Source organism: Nannobrachium achirus, assembly GCF_963921795.1.
Source record: "Nannobrachium achirus genome assembly, chromosome: 7".
NCBI classification, from domain to species: domain Eukaryota; kingdom Metazoa; phylum Chordata; class Actinopteri; order Myctophiformes; family Myctophidae; genus Nannobrachium; species Nannobrachium achirus.
In genome coordinates this window covers 27056639-27077541 of record NC_137816.1, presented here as the reverse complement: position 1 = coordinate 27077541, position 20903 = coordinate 27056639, and the positions used below count along the sequence as shown (strand labels likewise).

Below are 20903 nucleotides of genomic sequence, written 5' to 3'. Positions count from 1 at the left end.
CTGATCTATCACAAATATGTTCTCTGCCCCGTAATGTTCACTCTACCTTGACGTCTGTACCGTCTGTGGGCATGAACTCTTCATAGATGTAGGAGCCTGTCTTCCGCACGTTGCTCTCTGGTGAGTACACGCTGCTACGGCTCCCAATCTGAGCAAGCAGCCAGCGTTAGCCAAGCGAGAGAAGGGGAAAAAAGAAGAAAAAAAATAAAAGGAAATGTCATGTGGGAAGGATTCGGGATAGAGTCATACAGAGTAACCATCATGTACATGAGTACATTTGGTGATGTCTATGGTCTGTTAGAGCTGGGATTCCCAGAATTCAATGGGTTTGAAACAAATCCACAAAAGTACCGCTCCAACACGAAGTCCCGGCACAGAGGCTAGTTTGAAAAGCAACAAGAACATTGACGCAAGCACTGTGTCAATGCATTGACTTAAACACATTTAGACCTGAGGCGAGTGTGTGCCGCCAAAACTGTGGGAGTAGTGAACGAAAATAAAGTTTATCTATAAAGAATAAATAAATCACACTATAGTGTGCAACCACACTAATGACACAGAGGCGCTCCCAGCTTGAAAGGTATAACAACATATCAGAAGGTGTAACAGGTCTACTCTAAATGGGTTAAAATAAATAAATATATTTCTGGTCCATTTCTGGTGCCTGCAGCAGCCCTACACCATTTTGGCACGAGTGTCAGGGGCAGACACTTGTGTTTAGAGAAGTTGTCAAAACTACATTTAAATGGAAAGTTACCCACAGTAAACCCCATATATTCTCCTCCCAGGGCTCTGGGATACTAAGCTCCCTAATTTCTTTCCTCAACACAGAATATCTTCTGCGAAAATAATCGATCTACAAGATTACATGTCGCAGGTTGTGAGGTATAATAGGGACGCTCGGGTTCAAGCGGTTAAGCTCTGCTCAATCTGCCAGATCTGATATCAAGCATGTGTCGTGTGATGGTTTGTGCTCAGGAGTAATCTGTGTACATTCACAACGAAAAGGTTGTGTCCTCTTATTTGAATTGACAGCATGACCTCATGTCCTTCCTCCCGCTTGGCAGAGCAGTACAATAATGAGTGTTTTACGAGGGAGGCCAACGAGCGATTCAGCTGATGTGTTCTATTTCTGGGCAGTAAGAACAGAACATGGGGTAACTTGTCAACACGGCCAATAAGATAATAGGCAAGCCACAACGTCTCAATGTTATGTGCCCAAACTAGGAAAAACTGATCAAATTGTTGACCTCACATACATTTTTTTTAACTGAATTGGACAAACCTATAGGATGCTGTAGGAAACCCAGAACAACAAAGAAACTGTTGGTTCCTATGCCATGTTCTCACATTTTTAGGATTTTAGTGGTAGAGGCTGACTGCCTGTTTTTAACCACTTATTTGCTGCGACAGAAAACGGAAAAGACAGTGACACTAGTATAGAGCCCTGAGGGACACCGGGTCAACCCTATGGGGCTGTTAAGTATGACATCATTTTGTAGGCAGAGGAGAATTTCTGCCCCCAGTTTCCGTGAATCTTTTTACTATTTTTACTATTTACAAATTTTTCTTCTCTTTGTTGTTGAAAGGAAAGTGTTAGAATTATACTTTAGTCGTTATTTTTGTCTCGGATCTGTTGAAATAGCGAGGGACAGAAAATGCTCTGGGGGCAGAGTTCTCCTCTGCCTACAAAATGATGTCACAGCTTAAAAGCCCCATAGGGTTGAAGTGGTTAACTGTCTGCTTTGAGGCTTGACACAATTTCCACGTGAGTGGACACTAATAAAGGTCTTCTTATCTCAACGTAGTAGTGTGGCAGTAGGGTGTGGTTTAACGTCTGCTGCAACTGGAGAGCTACGGGTGCAGCAGTTAACATGTGTGATTAACTGGACTGATTGGCTGTCAATCAGCCACCCATCCCTTCTCTGTTGTCCATCTTGTGACAGCGAGGCCAAGCCACACGCAAGCAAGGATAGGACTGTCACGCATCAATCATGACATTTTAATTGTCATACAAATAATTTCGATGAATTTTCAATGCCGATGTGTTTTCGGCATTGAACATTTGGCCTTTAGGCTTCGTAAACAAAAAATCAACAAGGCAGATGCGACAAATAACTAGATAACTGATATCCACACTATAATTCTCCATTACTCTGTCCTTCTGTCTGTACGTCCAGCAATTTATCTGACGTTGCACACCACACAGGCAATGATCATTACCATGTACAGACACTGAGCAACCAAATTTTTCACTTTACCCACATTCAAGCTGTTTATTAGCCTTTTTTTGAAACTGTTTAACTCCCACAGGGTCCGTTGTCAGTCACTGTAGCATGTGTACAGTGTTTACTCATTTGGGCAAAGGAGCAGAGCGTCGCCTAATTTGTGATCTCACCACGGGCCAGAAAATACATTGTTTCATGTATTATTACTATTTCTTATTTACAGCCGGAACAAAAAAAAACGTTTCTCTCTCCACCATGACAACGAAGGAAGGGGGCTCTACCGTGTGCAGCAGGACCTGCATCTGCACTGTGTGTTTGTGTGTGTGTGTGTGTGTGTGTGTGTGTGTGTGTGTGTGTGTGTGTGTGTGTGTGTGTGTGTGTGTGTGTGTATTAGCACACATAGCTTAGCTCACACAGCTTAAACATCAACTTCAAACTGAACAGATGTAGTAGTTATATATACTCAAATAAAATGTGATTAAAATTATTGTTTTATACATTTTATTGTTATAAATCCTTAGAATGTTCACACGAAAATAGGGACACTGAATGTAGAAATTTAATTTAACTTATATAATAAAACTGGAGATTTGCAACGACATGGTTCTACATTACATTTATTATAACATTTATGTTACAGTATACAGTATATTTCAGTGAAAAAAATAAAAACAGAAAGAATGCAGGCAGATATTTCTAGATGGCTCAGAACTGACAGAGATCTTCTCCTTTGCAGCTTTGTTTCTTATTGTACAGTTGGCCGGTTGTTTGTTATGGCTGCCAGTGTACAAGAGGTTTGAGTCAGTGTACGGTACAGTGCTTAGCCATCACACCGTTCTTGCTCATTTCCTCCATTAGCTGGTAATTTTCTCTATTTCATCCAGATCATCAGTGCCCAGTTTTTCAATTTCCTTGTGATTGAAATGCTCCTGGATCCTCTTCAGGATGTCCATGCTGTAATCGCCATCCACCATGTTGATAGCCAGCCCTTGTTTGCCGAACCGGCCTGTGCGGCCAATCCTGTGCAGGTACGTCTCGTAGTCTGGATTACCGTACTTGTCTACCGGCAGGTCAAAATTGATCACCACGGAAACCTGCTCAATGTCGATACCTCGGGCGCAGACGTTTGTGGTGACCAGGACTTTCTCCTTGCCATCCCTGAAGCGCTCGATGACCTCGGCCCTCTTCTCTATCTGTAACTCTCCACTGAGCAGTGCCACCTGATGGCCCTCCTTTTTCAGCTTCCCTTCCAGCCAGGATCCTGTCTGCTTCGTTTTGCAGAAGATCATAGCCTGGGCGATGGTGATGGCTCCATAGATATTGCAGATGGCTTCCAGCTTGTCCTCCTTGCTGTCACAGCGCACATAATACTGCTTGACGCTGTCCAGCATCTCCTCCTCTCGCTTCAGCTTGATGATGGTGGGGTTGGGCACGACGCGCTGGGCAAAAGTCCACACACGTTCGTCAAACGTGGCCGAGAACAGCAACATCTGGCAGTCCTTGGGTAGCATCCTCTGGAGGCGTAAACTCTGGTCCTGATGGCCTTGTGTGTCGATCATGACGTCAGCCTCGTCCAGGACAAACACCTTGATCTTCTTGGGGTCGAAGAACCTAAACTTTTGGCACCAGTCCAGCATGGTGCCAGGGGTACCGATGACCACCTGCTCCTGCAAGGCTGTGCCCCTGGGCAGCTTGTTGCCTCTGACAGCGAAAGCCAGCTTCACCTCTGGGTAGTGTTTACCCATCTGCTCGATCACCTTGCCAGTCTGAAGTGCCAGCTCATAGGTGGGCGACACACACAGGCACTGAGGGCATTTCTGGTCGGGGTCGACGCGGCTGAGCATTGCCAGGACAAATGCGGCTGTTTTCCCCGTCCCCGACTGCGATTGGGCAATCAGATTTTGTGGAGGCTGTTCCAGCATTATGGGCAGAGCGGTCTCTTGGATTTTGGAGGGTCGGTTGAAGCCCATGGCGTACACGCCCCGAAGCAGCTGGGGCTTGAGTTGGAGCTCCTCAAAAGACTTGACTGAGTACAGCGGAGAAGTGGGGTCCCGTTTAAGTACCTCCACTTGGTTAGTGCTGCTGACCAAGTTACTGCGGATCATCTTGTTCAACAAGGACTGGGACGCTTTGTCATCTTTGCCCTGATGGTCCTGAGACGTGATGGTACTGTCCTCCTTTACCCCAGTCTTCACTGTTGTGGGAATAGCTTTTTCTGCTTCTGGTGGTGAATCTTTGATCTGCATGCCACCCAGCAATTCAGCAGCAGCATCCTGCTTGTCCAACGTCAGTGGCCGAGACAAGACTTTATTAGCCATTGTTTATTAGCCAGTAAATGACCCACGATAAAAGCCTTCCCAAACAGTTAGGACTGTACTGTAACAGACACTATGCTTCACAAGGTGGATGTACTGTAACAGACACTATGCTTCACAAGGTGGATGAAGTCACAAGTGCTGTGTAAGTATGCTGTCCTGTAACACGTGCTGATGCTTTTATAGGCACAGCTGCACCGACCAAGTCAATGGTCAGCCAATCAAAGAAGCTTATTGTACTGTACACAAATGGGTTACCATGACAACCATGTATGTACATAAATGAGTTACCATGACAACCATCATGTATGTTGACATTGCACCCGTCTGTCTGTGTCCCTTTTGTGTCCATTACAGCATATGTGGAGATCTCTTTATCTGTCATTCTATCTTTGTCTCTTTTATGCCCATATATGGAGATCCCTGTATCTTATTGTATTCTGGGCTTTAATCAGCCATAACTCCAGTTCGCAGCACGGTACCGTCTCGAAACTTGGTGTCTTGACTTGGACGGCCAATGGGGACGACCTGTTATTGCTGAAGCCCCGCCCCCTCTGTCTTCCTATTGGCCGGGCTTTTAACTCCAGTTCATAACATGTAACTGGTCCTAAACTCGGTGGGTGGTCCCACAGACCCAACGGCTAACCGCTAATGCTAACCGCTACTTCACTGGACACCAATATTTAATCCATTAAACTTACCGGCGAGCGTGCATGTCTGATGTGCGCGCGATTGGCAGCGTGATTGCTGGGTAAACTTTAGCGTGGAGAAGAAAAAAGTGATCCACTTTTAGCTCCTTTGGCTCTAGCCTGGCTAGCATACGCTGCTGTACAATGGAGAGTGGACGGAGGAGGGGAAAAACAGTGCTGGAGACCAGATCACGTGACGCTAAGCACCATGGGATATGTAGTGTTAATGCGAAAACAGCGCGAAAACAGCAACTGTTTGCACCTGGTTACCTGGTAACCAGGTAAGACGTTCCCAGACTAGTCCATTTATGTCCATATATGGAGATCCCTGGTGTGATCAGTATATTATAGGTCGCGCAAGGTCGCGCACATGGGCACATGCAGACTCCAAATATGGAGATGACTGACGGCTGACATAGATGTTTGATGTCTTAGACCACATGAGATTTACACAATATGTCCATATATGGGCATTCCCAGATATGGGCTTAATATTGATGACATCAGGGATCTCATATAAAAGGGACAAGGACGGAATTCATCTGCAAGTATGACTTGGGTTGTAGTTCGTTGTTTTAGTTGGACAAAATGTGTCCATATTTTCGCAAATAAGGATATGACTGACGTCTGACATCATATATGAGGAATGGGGATATATCCTATATCCTTCTGCTGAGCTGGGATGATATTGATGACATCAGGGATCTCCATATATGGGGCTATATCCTATATCATTCTGCTGAGCTGGGTTGATATTGATGACATCAGGGATCTCCATATATGGGGCTATATCTCTATATAAGGGGCTATATATTATATCCTTCTGCTGAGATGGGATGAGGTGATGTCAGAACAGGTCAGCTATATTGTGATGTCATTGTGATGTCACAAGAGTGACAGAGAAGAGTGACAGATTATTAATGAGTGATTTTGAGTGACAGACAGGATCTGGAGGCTTTCATACTTAACGCTTCCAGTGCCAGCCCCTAGAGGGCACCAAAGAATGCCAGACTTTCTCCCATAGGGGACTGCATTAGCATCCGGGGGCTCACGTTGCAGTGACGCGCGTGCTCACGTTCGTGCACGTCATGGAAAGGTCCCGGATGATAATGCTAACAGAATAGCTATTCCCATTTTGTCATTTTAAAGATCATTTTTTGGCGATTTCGCCGTAAATAAACCTCGCGCCACATCCCTAAAAACACAATCCAGAGATATGGGCCTCCAAAGATGTGGTTTTTCATTGGATTCGGCGGCGATTCGCGGCTCACGGCCGGCATGGCTTCCCCAGGATTTGGACCACTGGATTTTAAATTTAGGCTCAGGCTTCAGAAGGCCTCGGATCATTTTATTCATTTCATTAAAAATCCCGAACATGTTCGGGATAGGCACACTGGACTACGTTCCGGAAGCGGCGCTGAACATTCGGTGAACATTGGGGGTCTCAAAAATGTATTTTAAACCATTTTTAATGGAATATATCGTCGGACCATGTAAAATGGCTAGCTGGCTAGCGTAGGACGAGCCAGGACCACCCACGGCTCTACAAGCAGCTCAGGGTAAGTCAATTAATAAAAAAAAAATTGTTTTGGATTGAACATATCCCGAACATGTTCGGGATAGGCACAGAATGAGTTAAAAAGAAACTAGTGAAAATAGCAGACCTAAAAGCCATTTTGACTATTTAAAAAAATAAGTATCATCACAATATCGATATCTCAAGCTAAAAAATGTTGTGATATTTGCTTTTGTCCATAGTGCCCTGTACCCTAAGCTGGCTCAGGAAAACAAGACATGATGGCCACAGGACAGACCTTTCTGAAGAGACGCTGGCTGCCGCCACCAGCTGAGGTGGGATAGTAGATGTAGACGTTGTGGTCTTCTGCACACACAGGCTTCTCCACAAAGGGCTTAGGGAACACCTCTCCATTCACCTCCACCTGGTCTTCTCCTTCCACCAGGTTACACTCTGACCACACACACACACGCACACACACACACACACACACACACACACACACACACACACACACACACACACACGCGCACGCGCACACGCACACACACACGCACACACACAGTGAGCCAAACCAGATCCCTCCACACGATCCCCACTTTTCCATTTCCTCTGATAAAAACACACATTGGTGGAAGAAGTACTCACATTTTGTTTACATGAGTAAAAGTAGCAATACGTCCGGTATTCAACATTTACTTGTGTAAAAGTACAAAAGTATTGGCATTAGAATATACGCACAAAATTAAAAGTATTTGTCACGAGTTCAATAAGTACAGTATAACAATCTTTTGAAAATAATTGTAGTGGAGTAAAAAGTGCAATATTTGTCTCAGAGGTGTAGTGGAGTAGAACATTGAAAACAATGTTAAAGGGCCACTTCACCTCTGGGACAACCCTATCTTATTTTATTGTTGTTTGGGACATGATCAACACAATCCTGACTTATTTTTTGTGTTCAACTCAGGATTGTGTTGATCGTGTCCCAAACGAAAATTAAATAAGATAGGGTTGTCCCAGAGGTGAAGTGGCCCTTTAACGTAAAACTACCTAAAAATTGAGTATATGTACTTAGTTACAGTCCTTTCCACCACTGAATATACACATGATGACACTTTAAACATTCGTGTTTAGTCTTGAGCGCTGCATGTGTCACTTCTTCACCGGCTGTGAGCAGAGATTCCCATTAAGGAGGGGGGGGGGGGGGGGGGGGGGGGGGTTCAACTGTCCCTCACAGGACTTCAAGCAACATGCCCAACAGTAGTGGAATGCCAAAGCCATCATGTCACACAACTCAGTGAGTAGCGCTCATACAGTAACTGCTCCACATTAAGACGCTATATTTATACAGAGACCTGAATAAACCACAGTTTGGCCTGAACACATTTTGACGCAATATTTTATGCTTTAAATATAAAAAAAAATAGCAGATATACAAGCTCACAGCGCAGCACCGAGTGCCGCGCTGCGAGCTTGTAGATCTGCTATTTTTGAAAAATCGTGAAAATTTGAATTTTGACCCGATTCCATAAGTGTCTTTTGAATCCTTCTAAGATTTTTGGAAAAAACCTAGGTTTCTATGTCAGCAATCTGGCCAGCCATTGTCAAAGAAAAGGTCCTTTTCACTTAACTGGAGCTCAGTTAGGGCCCGTTCACAATGAGCCGAACCCGGGGCCGAGGATCCCCGACAAGATTTCGGGAGGACCCCCCGGGAAAATCGTTTGGTCGGCCCCGGAATCGGTCTTGGGCTTGAACAGTACCCCGACACGATCGGATTATGTTAATTAGCTTTTTTATGACCTCGGGACTCGTCGGGAGCACTCACGATAATATCAAAAAAGCTTGATATTGTCGGGTCATCGGGTAGGAATCCTTTACAGTTATTGTCGTCTGAATGAGCTCACGGGATTGCTTCAGATTATATGAAGCCAGCTCCTCCCTTTTTAGGCTGCGCAGAGTGTAGGCTATTCGGTCACCTCACAATAGAACAGCCTACACTTTTATTATTATTATTAGCCTACTTACTTTTTACTTTAGCCTACTCTCTCCCTAAAATGTTGTAATCACTTGTTCAAAAACGTTATAGCCTATAGCGTTCTTTTTTCTTCTTCTGCGCAGTCATTTGGCGACAAGGCAGTGCATTCTATCGCCTCACGAAAGCCTTTCCCCATATAGGCTATATATAATATATTTTTTATATTTATAAAAGATAATATTAATCACCATTTGAAACGCCTGTTTCAAATAAGCGCACGGTTCAAGCGCCTGGGCCGTTATTTCTTATTTGCAATTAATATTATCCTTATTATGTTTTATATAAGAGCCCGGGCTATTATTTGTTTGGTTGTTTGGTATTATTTGCTATTTATTCAACTTAACTGGTCATTTATGTTGCATGGCAGTGGTGCGCTGAAAACAGCAAATCTACAAGCTCACAGCAGTGCTGTGACAGCACGTTGCAAGTGCAACGCACCGCTAGGGTCATATGTTGCATGCGCTGAAAACAGCAAATCTACAAGCTCACAGCCCTGTGGACAGACACTTCTAAAAATGTATATGCTGCCCAGCCCAGCCCAGTCAGACGTGCGTCGGGGAACAGATTGCCAAAGGACTCCAAAAAAAAGAGAGAGGAGTCTGCTGCTCTCTGCCACTGCTGGATCAGAATAACTCATTACCTGTTGCTGCCTCTTTTTATCCAGTCCGCATTTTGAAGAAGTAATCCATTATTTTGAGGTGCAAGGGGAATGTAGAAGGCTCAATACTATAATGGTTTAATGTCAGGAATGGATAGTGGAGTGGTCATGTCAGCGAGTCAGAACACCGCAGCTGCAGGACTTCTGCGCTAATTGGGTCGTTGGCTCGTTGACTACAGACCTAGATGTGTGTGTGTGTGTGTGTGTGTGTGTGTGTGTGTGTGTGTGTGTGTGTGTGTGTGTGTCTGTGTGTGTGTCTGTGTGTGTGTGTGTGTGTGTGTGTGGAAAGGGAGAGGACGCGTCGTTCATGTTCAAGTTCAAACTCTCACGCAACATGTCGCTTTGATGTCATGCAGAATGTAATGCGCAATTTCCTATTGATCAGATACACACCTGAAAGTATTCACGCTGATTAACAGTTAATTTGAGCAGTGATGGTAAAAGTAGGCCTAATCAGTGAGAATGCTTTCAGGTGAGCCTTTCTCCGTGCTCAAAGGCCAAGTAAAAAAAAAAAAGAGAGAGAGATTAATAAACTTGAACTCTGTCGGTCCACCGCCTCATCCAAGCCTTCAACCAACTGTCCAAAAAGGAAAATGGACATGTATGGTTCATTTAGTTCCATTACACTGTCAGGGTATTGCATATCACCTAAAACCGGATTAATTCTTCAAAATGTGGACTACATCACATCACAGATGCAGCACTCAAGGTAATTAAATGTCAGACCAAACCTCACCGTTGTGACTCCGACCAAGCCAAATATATTAGCCTATCTTATATAAATATAATAACGATATTATATATCCCCACGTGTGGGGAAAGGCTTTTTTGAGAGGTGATAGAATAGGGTGGTAGAATAGGGTGGTTGGGCCCATTAAATATAAAAAAAAAACTCTTTAAGAGGCTGCGCAAACAAAGAAAAGGAAAAAAAAGCAAAGGGGCAAATACACGTTATAGCCTACACAGTAGGTCTATATGTAGGCTGGTAACGTGTCCGTTGGCTTCACGCTGGTCGCAACGACTTCACTTTTAGCGTTTCTTGGTTATAGACCTATTCATTCTTTATTTTTTATTCTATTGGTCGGCAATGTGCGAGCCCATGGCACCATCCGCGACCCCACGTTGGGTCGGGACACATAGTTTGAGAACCGCTGCCACTTTCTCAATCCGTGGAGGCTGGAGCCTTGTTTCTTTATTCAATCAACTGCCAGAAAAAATAAAAGTGAGTGAAGAAAGAGAGAGAGAGAAAAACACTCTTGATTTTATCCCTCTTGAGGGGGCGGAATTTTCATCTAGTCGCGTCTCTCATGGCACCACCCCCCCCCCCCCCCCCCCCCGAGATCGTGGGTGGCTAGAATCGCGAGACGTCGGTCTCATTTGTAATGGTCTGAGATATTTCACTTGGCACAGCGGGATATACCGGGCCCGATCGCAAGACAGAGGATCGCTGTCGTTTGAAATGAACACCGATAAACCCCCGGGCACGACATCTGATCCTACCCAACATCGCGTTTAGTGTGTGAGGCTCTTTAGTCTGTTCTTGAGAGACTACTATAGCCCCTTTTCCACTGGCCCAACACCACACCACACCACACCACTCCACACCACACCGCCCACTTGTGCCAGGTTTTCCACTACAAGGACCTGGGTATAGTGGTGTGAAAGTGGTACTAAACGTGGTACTAAAAAGTATCCAATCTAGAGTAGGTCTGAGCTAGGCCAAACAGGGCCAAACACTTCATAATGACTGATCAGATCACTCACTGACTTTTCATTTAGACCACCAGGATATAGTTGTAATACATGATAATAGATTCTATTGTGTTATAATAACCAATTATAATCTATTATAGTGTAATATAGTTATCATAGTAATACATTAATACTTTATAGTGTGTTATAATCACAGTTATAAATCCATTATAGTGTATTATAATTTAGGATAGTTGTAATTATATTGTATTATAATCTCAGTTAAAAGGGTCAATTTGTTTCTTACGGATAGGGGTACTTTTGTGTAATGGAAAATGTAGATATTTTTATGTGGTGCGGTGTGGTGTGGTGTAGTGTAGTGTGGTGTGGTGCTAAAGCTGCAGTCAAAAAGGGGCTTAAGTCAGTGGTGCTCAAACCTTTTCATGTGAAGGACCCCCAAAATGATATTTATTTGGCCACGGACCCCATTTCAAGGGACCACCCAGAAGCAAAATTTTAGTTACAAACGTTCGCTTTGAAAATACATATATTCAAAGATTTGCACACATTTTCACGACTTTTTCAAAAATAGCAGATCTACAAGCTCGCAGCGCTAGGCCTAAATGGGTTAAAATGATAGCTTCAGGACACGAGGAGGATGTTGCATGGACAAAGGCTGGCAGTGTTAATTTTGACAGCAAATCTTTATTTAATAGTTTCAGTCATAGTCTTTTGGATAGATTTTAATTTTGTTTTTGTCGTATTTTAGTCATCAGAAATGTTTTAGTTGTAGTCTTGTTTTAGTCGGCTAAATAAAATAAGAATTAAGTCGAATAAATCTACAGTTGATTTTGTCGCCAACATTTTATTTTGGCAGGCCTTGATGTCGTCGTACTGGCAGATTTTACGCTTGGTTGCATTGCATACTGAAAATAGACGATCTACAAGCTCACAACATTGCAACGTGTAGTGAGATCTGTAGATCTGCTAACTTCAGAACACGCAAGCACAACCAAACATAAAATGACTTTTCGCTCTACTGGATCTCTTCTCCACTACTCCCTCCCTATTTCAGTCTTTTTATTTGTTTGTGTCAACATATTTAGTCTTAGTTTTAGTCTCATAGCTTAGTTTTTATTTAGTCTTTGTCCATGAAAAAAGGCAGTCAACGAACATTTACACCTGTGGCACAAGCTGGTTTTCTCTGCAGACTTGGTGTTTATCTGGAGAACACGACAGTCTTACTGGTTGAGTCCACTTCCAAACACTGTTGACATACCATACCACTGCCAGGCATGTATGTATTAATTAAGTAATAATTAATTAATTAGCCTCTGCCACGGTTTTTCAGTGTTTCCTTTTTCTCTCTTTGTTTTTTCTTTTTTTTTAAATAAATGAAATACAGAAATACAAAAATAAATACATGTATCCGTGATGATGCGTTTCTTAATTAGGGTCCGTAGAAAAAAGCTTGTTTTGACCAAAGAAATCTGTGATAAATCCAATAATGTGGAAGTGAAAGGGGTGAAAACCTTTGGGATGACGTCATTTCCGGTTGTATCCATCCATCTCCTAGCAACCCAGCACCAGTCATAGGTTGGCAAAGAGCGCCCCGTACAAAATGGCTGAGTGAGCGAGAATGTGCAAAAGGCCGAAACAATAGCATGCCTGGTAAACAATGACATATTATTGACTGACCGTCTGGGTTATCTGGGTCACGGTTCAACACAGCGTAGCGCGGAAGATCAATCCCCTCTTCTTGCAGGATACGATACACTTCCCTCCTGAAATAATAAGAGTCACACGGTGATGCTTGCGATTGTGCGAACGTTCAGCGCACCCGCTGTGCTATTTTCGCTATGTTGATGTACAGCAAAGTTTCTCCTGTTGAATTAGGTTCAATACATTAGGTACAGCTAGGTTCAATTAAGGTCAAAGAACAACAAGAGAAAAGAAATACCCAAATTGCAAATATATAGTTATGGTATATGTCATACCTGTCCTGTATGAAATACTGCGTATTTAGGTCATTGATGAGTAGAGGGTTTCGGAGTTTGGCATAACTCACAGCCTTATCCAGCGGGAATCCTAATACAATGCAGCAGAACAATTCAAGTGTTTTAGTAAAAAAAACACTTCTGTCAGAACTAATCCATCCTGACAGATATCCGTATTAAATACTAAAATATGCCATTTCATACTGTTTGTTTTTCTTCTCTTTTTTAGCATTAAGCCTCAACAAATAGCCAAAAGAGGGGGATCAACTTTTAATTAGATCTCAACGACAGCAGGGGTGAGAAAGTTCATCCTTTTAGCACATACACTAAAAGTAAAAAAGGCCTGAAGCAAACAGAGAGGCATTATGTAGTTAGACAGAATGAGACCGTTATCAGACAGGCACTACATTGTGTGTATATATGCATGCATGACCAGGCAATTGTTTATGAATTGAATACTATCTACGAGACACATTCTTGGTGTTAGTATACACTGTGACAATGTCAGTTCAGCTGGCCTCAATCAGAGCACAAAGTAGGGCTGTCACGGTTACAAAACTTAAGTTGACGATTAATTGTCAATTTAATTGCGTTCTTGGCATTGAATATTGAAACATTTTGAATTAAAAAAATAATAATAATCTGTTCGCCTTTTAGGCTTTGTAAACAAATTGCACAGGGCATGACAAATAAATTACATAAATTACATATATAAAGACATTTCTGGCATATTTAACCATTTTAAGTATTTAATAAAAAGCAGGCCGGTACTTTGTGAGGTGGTGTAAGCTTGTAGATCAGCTATTTCTGCTTTTGATGCGTGGGAACGATTATGAAGATTATTTCAAATAATTGCGATTAGGCGATTATGTAATAATTGTGACATGACAGGCCTTAAAGGCCTAGTTATAAATTGTCTGTGTTGTGATTATGTAATGAGTGTTTGTGTGTGAGCGTGTGCGTGCGTCACCTTTGGAGTGGAAGGAGATGAGGCAGTCACACAGAGGCCATTTGTCCACAGGCTCGTTGAGGATGACATCCTCTGGGAAGATGACCACAGTGATGTACTCAAACCTGCACAGCCTCTCCAGGATCTGGGTCATCGGCTTGGACTTGGACTTCTTCATCATGCAGCAGATCCCCATCACGATCTGCCGCTCTGGGGGCTGGGGGGGATGGAGGAGGAGAGACACCGCCATGAACGCCATGACACTTTTATCAATACAATCTTATCAATTCCCTTCCCTAATTATTATCTCTGCCAGCAGAAGGTGGGGTGAGAGTATGTTTGTAGGCCAGAGCTACTCTTGCAAACCGCTAGACCAGGGGTCTTCAACAGGGGGTCCGGGACCCCTAGGGGGTCCTCCAAATCTTTGTGTGACTTTCTTCCTCCTTTTATATTTTAACCACCTGAACCCCAGCGTCCATATTCGGAGAACCTTAGCCAAAAATAGCAGATCTACAAGCTGCGAGGCGCTGTGAGCTTGTAGATCAGCTATTTTCAGCAAAGAGTTTTGGTGTAGAGGGGAAAAAGAGCAGACTAAGTATAGAGTGAAAGGTCAAGTTATTAGGTAATGACGGCTCAAGTAATTAAATATCTGAAAAAAAACGAATTGACATGAATCCAAAATACACTGATGATTGTGCTGTCGAAAGATGAAACTATAGAATCTATGCACAGGTTGTGGGGGTCCCTGCTTCATCTCTCTCTCTCTCAACTAAGGGGTCCTTCGCCTGAAAACGTTGAAGACCCCTGTGCAAGACCAATCAGCCAGAATATTTCCCCAAACCGTCAATGACTACTATGATTAATAGTATACATTTGTTATTATATTTGTGCAGCTTCTATCGGCTGAACAAATACAGGTCCATGTGTACAGTATGTGTATGCGAGTGGTGATGTGTTGTCATCGACAATTATATTTCATTTAGAGTTATTACAAGCTACAGTATGCGCTTATCTCTCTCTCTCTTATTAGAGAGAGAGAGAGAGAGAGAGAAGAGAAAAAGAGAGAGCTAATGCAATCTCAGCAAAATTGACATCTACAGCTGCTCAGTATACTAAAAGAGAATGCCATGCTATAGATGCTGATCATTCCAAGAGCAAGTTCAAGTACTGAATCCAGTAAGAACAAAGTTAATTTACAACTATGTTTTAAAGGCAATGGATGGCAGAGATGTGCGCTCTATGTAGCGCACCTTTATTGTTTTCAGGATTATGTCTGCTACTTTTGATTGCTTTTGTGTGATGCTGTGGTATGAACAAGTACGGCATTAATTCTAACAAAAAGTTAGAATATTCATGGAGAGTTGGAGACAAGTAGGAAGGGAATATCTTCAGAAATAAAACGGCCTGACAAAACTATGGTTTAGTGATGAGTCATCACTTTTCACAGTTTTGTGGGAGCCGCTTTTACCCCAAGGAATGTTTTTTGTGCAAAACAAATGCTTGCAATGGATTCAGAATCATGACAAACCCCTAGTTTGACCCCTCACATGCTACTTAAAGCATATTTATTTTGGTGTTTTATCCTGTATAGTTAAGTTAATGGGACCCCAACTTTCAGCATCTGTAACGGATTCTCCTAGGGAAACTGAATTTCAATCTTTGTGGGATATGTTACTAGACGCCTTTACAAACACATTGGTGAAGACATTTTTTGGAAAGACATTTAAGGAATTTATTCCAGGACTTTTTAAGATATTTCCTTACTAAAGAGGTTTCTGCCCGACAACAGCGATATATAGCAACAACAAGAAAAAGGCGTTTCTCTTGACAGACAGAGGCCTCCTACCGAGTCTGTGTCGTCCTCCTCGTACAGCTCCATGTCTGTCCTCATACTGTCCTCCAGGCCCTCGCTCTCATCGTCCTCGCAGCCCACGAAGAATCTGGGAGCGCCACGCTGGCTCTCGCCCGGCCCGTCGGCCTCTGACATCACAGTCCCCGACAGCGGCCTTCAGGATCCCACCGCTCCATCGCACGTCGCCAACACACCGCCGGGGGCGGGACGCCCGATGGAAGGGCGCGACGCCCGGGGTTAGAGGGGTGGGGGATAGGTATAAATCTGAGGAGGTGGATGTTGGCCAGTAGCAGAGGGGAAACGATAAAGGGGAGGAAGGTGCTTACAGAGGCTGACGGGGATTCAATTGGGTTAGATGTTAAACCTCACAGGAGATGAGAGGGCAGTGATGGTGTCGATAATGGGGCCTCTGGGGTGCTGTGGCTCCTACGGTGTCTCATTCGTCGTCAGGCAGCGTTCCATCTTATATTACGGGCTTGGGTTACTCAAGCATCTTTCAGAAGCAGCTAGAGGTATGACTCCAACTATCTGATGACAGCAGTCCTAAAAAAGAAACAAACATCAGATAAACATTATGTAATAATGTTTCATTTTCACTGGTTCTTTGTTTCGATGACCCTTGCTAGATAAATAGCCTCATTGTCTTGTTTTATTCTGTCAACCATTGCCACTGTGTGTTTATTCTGCTTCACTGTATTTTTGTTCCTTCTTTTTATCCCCCTTTCTCCCAATTTAGCGTGCATATTCCCAGCTACCGCTACAGTGGAGTAGACAACCACACGTCTCCTCCTATCCGATACAAACATGCACATGACAGTGAGGAGATTGACCACGAGTTCGTAACGCATGCGGAAGAGAAGACCAGACAAGGACACGACAACGTGCTGAAACATAATGTTTTGCCTTATTATTGTACATACCCTCATGATTATTAATATGGAAATTAATTGTCACCTGTCACCTTAAAGAGTGATGTCACACCCGATTGGTCCAATGTAGGTTATATTAAAGTCGCATTACAATTGCGACTTTTAATTAAAAAATTAAATAAAACTAGCTAAACATTGAGCGACACTATGAATACAGAGATGGTTGTACTCTGCGACGGGTCAAATAACAGCTGAACAAAACACTCCATGGAGTGGCAATAGTATTGGGGAATATAACACCACTACAAACAGCTTCAAAAGGTCACAATGTGGAAAACAATGTTTCAGACAGCTTCCTAAACATAGAGCTCTGCTTATCTGAAGACTCTCTTCATTTGAACCTCATAGCTCTTAGTGCGGACAGTGACACGCCATGTATCTGGCTGCTATTTTTTTAATAGCTAAAGAATAAAATAAGAAAGTTAAGAAAGCCTACGATTATTATCATTTTGCAATAACATTTTTGTCTATATCAAACAACTCAGGAAATGGTAATAGCAGTCTTATTCTTATTACACTGTATATTACCATGTAATGCAAGCCACAGCTATGCAGCACAAATTCAACTGTAGTATCCTAAGCATTTCATGTTGAGTTGTCGACAGAAGCATTTCATGTCGACAGTCCTTCCACAGAAACAAATACTGACAGACTCACAATCCTAGTGTAGCCAAAATGGGGTTAGACAATGCCAATCAATCACTCATTGAAATGGTAATACAATACATTATGGAATATTCAATCTTTGCAGGGAAATCTCTTATTCTCTCTATCTCTCTCCCTCACTCTCTATCTCTCCATCTACAGATGTGCTAAAATGTCCTGCAAACGCATTTTTTCACAGCTAGGTTTCTTTCCCTGTTACTTTCTCATTTTTATGGAGAATGGAGCGTATTTTTGCAGAAACTCGCAAATGGCGAGAGACCACTCCATTCCCATTGAAGTAGAATCCACCTTCATAAGTGGACAGATAAGTAGAGATGGTCATACAATTAGAAGAAAAAAAAAACAGCTGATCTACAAGCTCAATGTTCTGCAAATCCCCTGAAAATCTACTGTCCTGCCAATGGCATGATATGTGAAGTTTTTAAATGGCACATCTGTATCTCTCTATGTGCATCTTGGCGCAGACTTTATTTTAAGTAAAACTGTTTCCATGCTTAAGTGGATTACTGGGCAGCTTTGCAGCAGAGGCTTACCCTCCTCTATTACACCTGTTTACTATGGGTAGCAACGTCTAGCAAGGCACTCTGAGCAAAGCGTGACCTTCTGTTTATGAGCCATTAAACCGACTGTCACTGCAGACAGTTCAAGCATTCGGTACTTTTAAAACGCTTGGAATTAGTGCTTGGTCAAAGGATGCATGCAGTTCTGCACCTGTTTTTTGTCTTCCAGTGCAGTGAGAAAGATGCATGGTGGTGTTAAGATTATTAAAGACAGATAGTCTAGATTAGAGATTCTATAGGCCTAATTAACGACGGTACAACAGAACTGTAGACAACATTAGATTAACAAACAACAACAAAAAAAGGAGAAAGAAAAAAAAAAGATGAATTTGAAGATGTATTTTCCAACCATGAAAAAGACAATGTTGGTATATATAATATCGAGCCTATATATAAAGAGGCCTTATGTGCGTGTGAAAAAAAATGTAAGTGTATATATTACATAAAAGTTTACACAGGATGAAAAAAATGCCAAATTAGCTTAAGTTAGCCTAGCATTGAGTCGACCTGGCTCGACTGTGTAAACAAGTCTTCCAGTCAGTGCCATTTTATATTATGTGCATTTGAAGCTCATTCTAACTTTATGGAGATGTGCAAATGTTTTCTCAGACAGACGGAATGTCATTGGTATCGTCTGACTGACTGACAAACGCACTAAAATGGTAATTATATGTAAATCACAGTTACTTACGAGAGCCGGCTGGTTTGTTGTGTTGACATCGGTTCGCTCTCCCCTCTTTCCTCTTGACAGCTTGCTCTGCTCTGCTGTGAAACCAACCTACTTTTTCTTTTTTCTTTTTTTTTATCCCAGAAAAGATCAACGTGGAATCCAGCCAATTGAAAATGACCAACTTGTTGAAGAAGGCGTGACCACAGACGGTTTAAGCCAATAGGTAACGATGTCTAGATCATAGATGTCTCCACAAGAACAGCCCGCCACAAGCGGCCACAAGTAAAAGAAGATCTTTGGCGCCCTCTTCCGTTCAGAATCAGGCATGCCAACACCATGGACTTAAAGGGGAAGACCACCCATTTTCAATATTGAACTATGTCATCTAACATAATTAGAGAGAGAGGTCAGTCAGTCAGTCAGTCAGTCAGTCAGTAGGTCACAAAATGCATTATACTGCAGTGACCAATACAGCCCAGTAGAGGGCGGAATCATTCCACAACAAAAAGAAAAGAAAGGAGAGGATAAAAACAAACTTGCAGTCTCTCTCTCTCTCTCTCTCTCTCTCTCTCTCTCTCTCTGCATGGGTCACGCATGCAACGGGTGATGTGTGTCTCATCTTCCAACGGGTATAGAAACCTTATGTGGAGCAAATACATCCTCATACTTCTATTCACCTAATTTAGCTGTTAAATTATTTGTATCCATCATAAATATACACTCCTCCATGGGCTGCTCCTTACATTATGATGCTCCCACATATTCTCACGCACGCACCATGCAGTTACAGTTACTTTCCCCATAACCCACACTCTGCACATATTTTGCAGCACATATATTCGAACGGGTAAGGTCTAGTTAATATAACTTAGAGGAGTTGTGTGGAAATAGAAAAAAAGTTCCCCCCCTTCTGTGTTGCCTAGAACTGGAAGATTGATTTGGGGGTTTGTATTGTAAAGTAGGCCTACAACACCTTTAAACAAAATTATAATCAACAACTGTCTGAGGAACTTTTTGTCTACTATTAGGATAAGATTTTGATCATGATATAATATAATTGTTTTACCAGTTATAATTTAAGTTATATAGGCCTATATTACTACAACCAATACTACTGCTATAACAGAAAACAACAGCAACAAGGGCGTGGTTTACTGGTAAAAATCTCCCATTCATTTTCCCCATAGACTTTTACACAAAAATTGATATCAATTATTTTAACCCTAGAATCAAGCCATAGCCTGGGTTCCAGCCCTCAACTCCACCCGAAGTGTGTGAAAGAGGCTGGCAACGCCAGGCAAGTGAATCATGACAGTTTCATTCTGTGAAAAGAAAACGCTAAACAAAGGGTATTTATAGGCCTATATCATAATTAAATATTCCAATGGTCCCCCCCCCCCCCCCCCCCCCCCCCACAGAATCAAAGGTTGTATGGTCATGATTCACCAGGACCCTTGAATGCTTGATTCTAAGCTTAAATCATTTATATAAATATTTTTGTAAAAGTCTATTTTGTAAAAATAAAAAAAACCTCTGTATAGAGTGGTTTAATAATAAATAATCCTTGATACACAAAAAACTAATTTCTCTCATTCAAATATGAACAATAATTAAAGATTAGCCATGCATACAAGAACTCTCTAAAGACAACTACATCATTGATTGATTGATTGATTGATGGATTGAAGAATTTATTAGCAGTTTGCAATAGAAAAAAGTACAGTTTCATGACAGCAAAATCACTGGTACCAGGTCAACTAAAAGGAGATCCTAGTAAGCTTTACAGCTTATTTACACAGGTATCTCATATAACATTGAAAGACAGATGGATAGAACATAGTACTTTACATAGGATAACATCAATTACAAAAGCAGAAAAGAAAAAGAATAAAAATAACAGACGGGGGCTTAGTCATTTTACAAGTCACGAGTAGCAGCCGTCTGAAGGTGACTTTTCAGTCCAATTTTGAAGGAGGCTAGGGATTTGCACTCCTTTAAGGCCTGCGGTAGGGCGTTCCACATGTTGGTGGTATAGTTGGAGAACGAATTAGAGCCTTGTTTAGTGTTAAATCTACGTTGAACATGATTAGTGGAGCAGCTGGAGCTGCCTCTGGTGTTGTGATTGTGGACATCCTTGACCTTTAGGA

General features: G+C 42.4%; 2 protein-coding genes across 8 annotated transcripts in view; both read right to left on the bottom strand.

Moving 5' to 3' along the window:
- Positions 1-18853, bottom strand: part of LOC308288984 (inositol hexakisphosphate and diphosphoinositol-pentakisphosphate kinase 2-like) — a 64882-nt gene extending 46029 nt beyond the window's left edge. For 6 of the 7 annotated variants that reach the window (XM_080730466.1, XM_080730470.1, XM_080730468.1 and 3 more), the window contains exons 1-7: positions 18778-18853; positions 15926-16474; positions 14101-14296; positions 13131-13221; positions 12832-12917; positions 7047-7201; positions 47-148 (exon numbers count right to left, since the gene is read on the bottom strand). In XM_080730466.1, coding sequence (XP_080586592.1) covers positions 47-148; positions 7047-7201; positions 12832-12917; positions 13131-13221; positions 14101-14296; positions 15926-16066 — 771 coding nt within the window. In that variant the 5' untranslated portion in view covers positions 16067-16474; positions 18778-18853. The remainder of the gene's footprint in view (positions 1-46; positions 149-7046; positions 7202-12831; positions 12918-13130; positions 13222-14100; positions 14297-15925; positions 16475-18777) is intronic. The other variant, XM_080730467.1, reaches the window with a different exon arrangement.
- Positions 3083-4363, bottom strand: LOC308288199 (ATP-dependent RNA helicase DDX19A-like; the record flags this gene model as incomplete). The annotated part of the gene is made up of 1 exon (XM_080729570.1): positions 3083-4363. The coding sequence occupies exon 1, from the start codon at positions 4331-4333 to the stop codon at positions 3083-3085; it is 1251 nt and encodes a 416-aa protein (XP_080585696.1). The 5' UTR covers positions 4334-4363.
- Positions 18854-20903: the final 2050 nt, after the last annotated feature.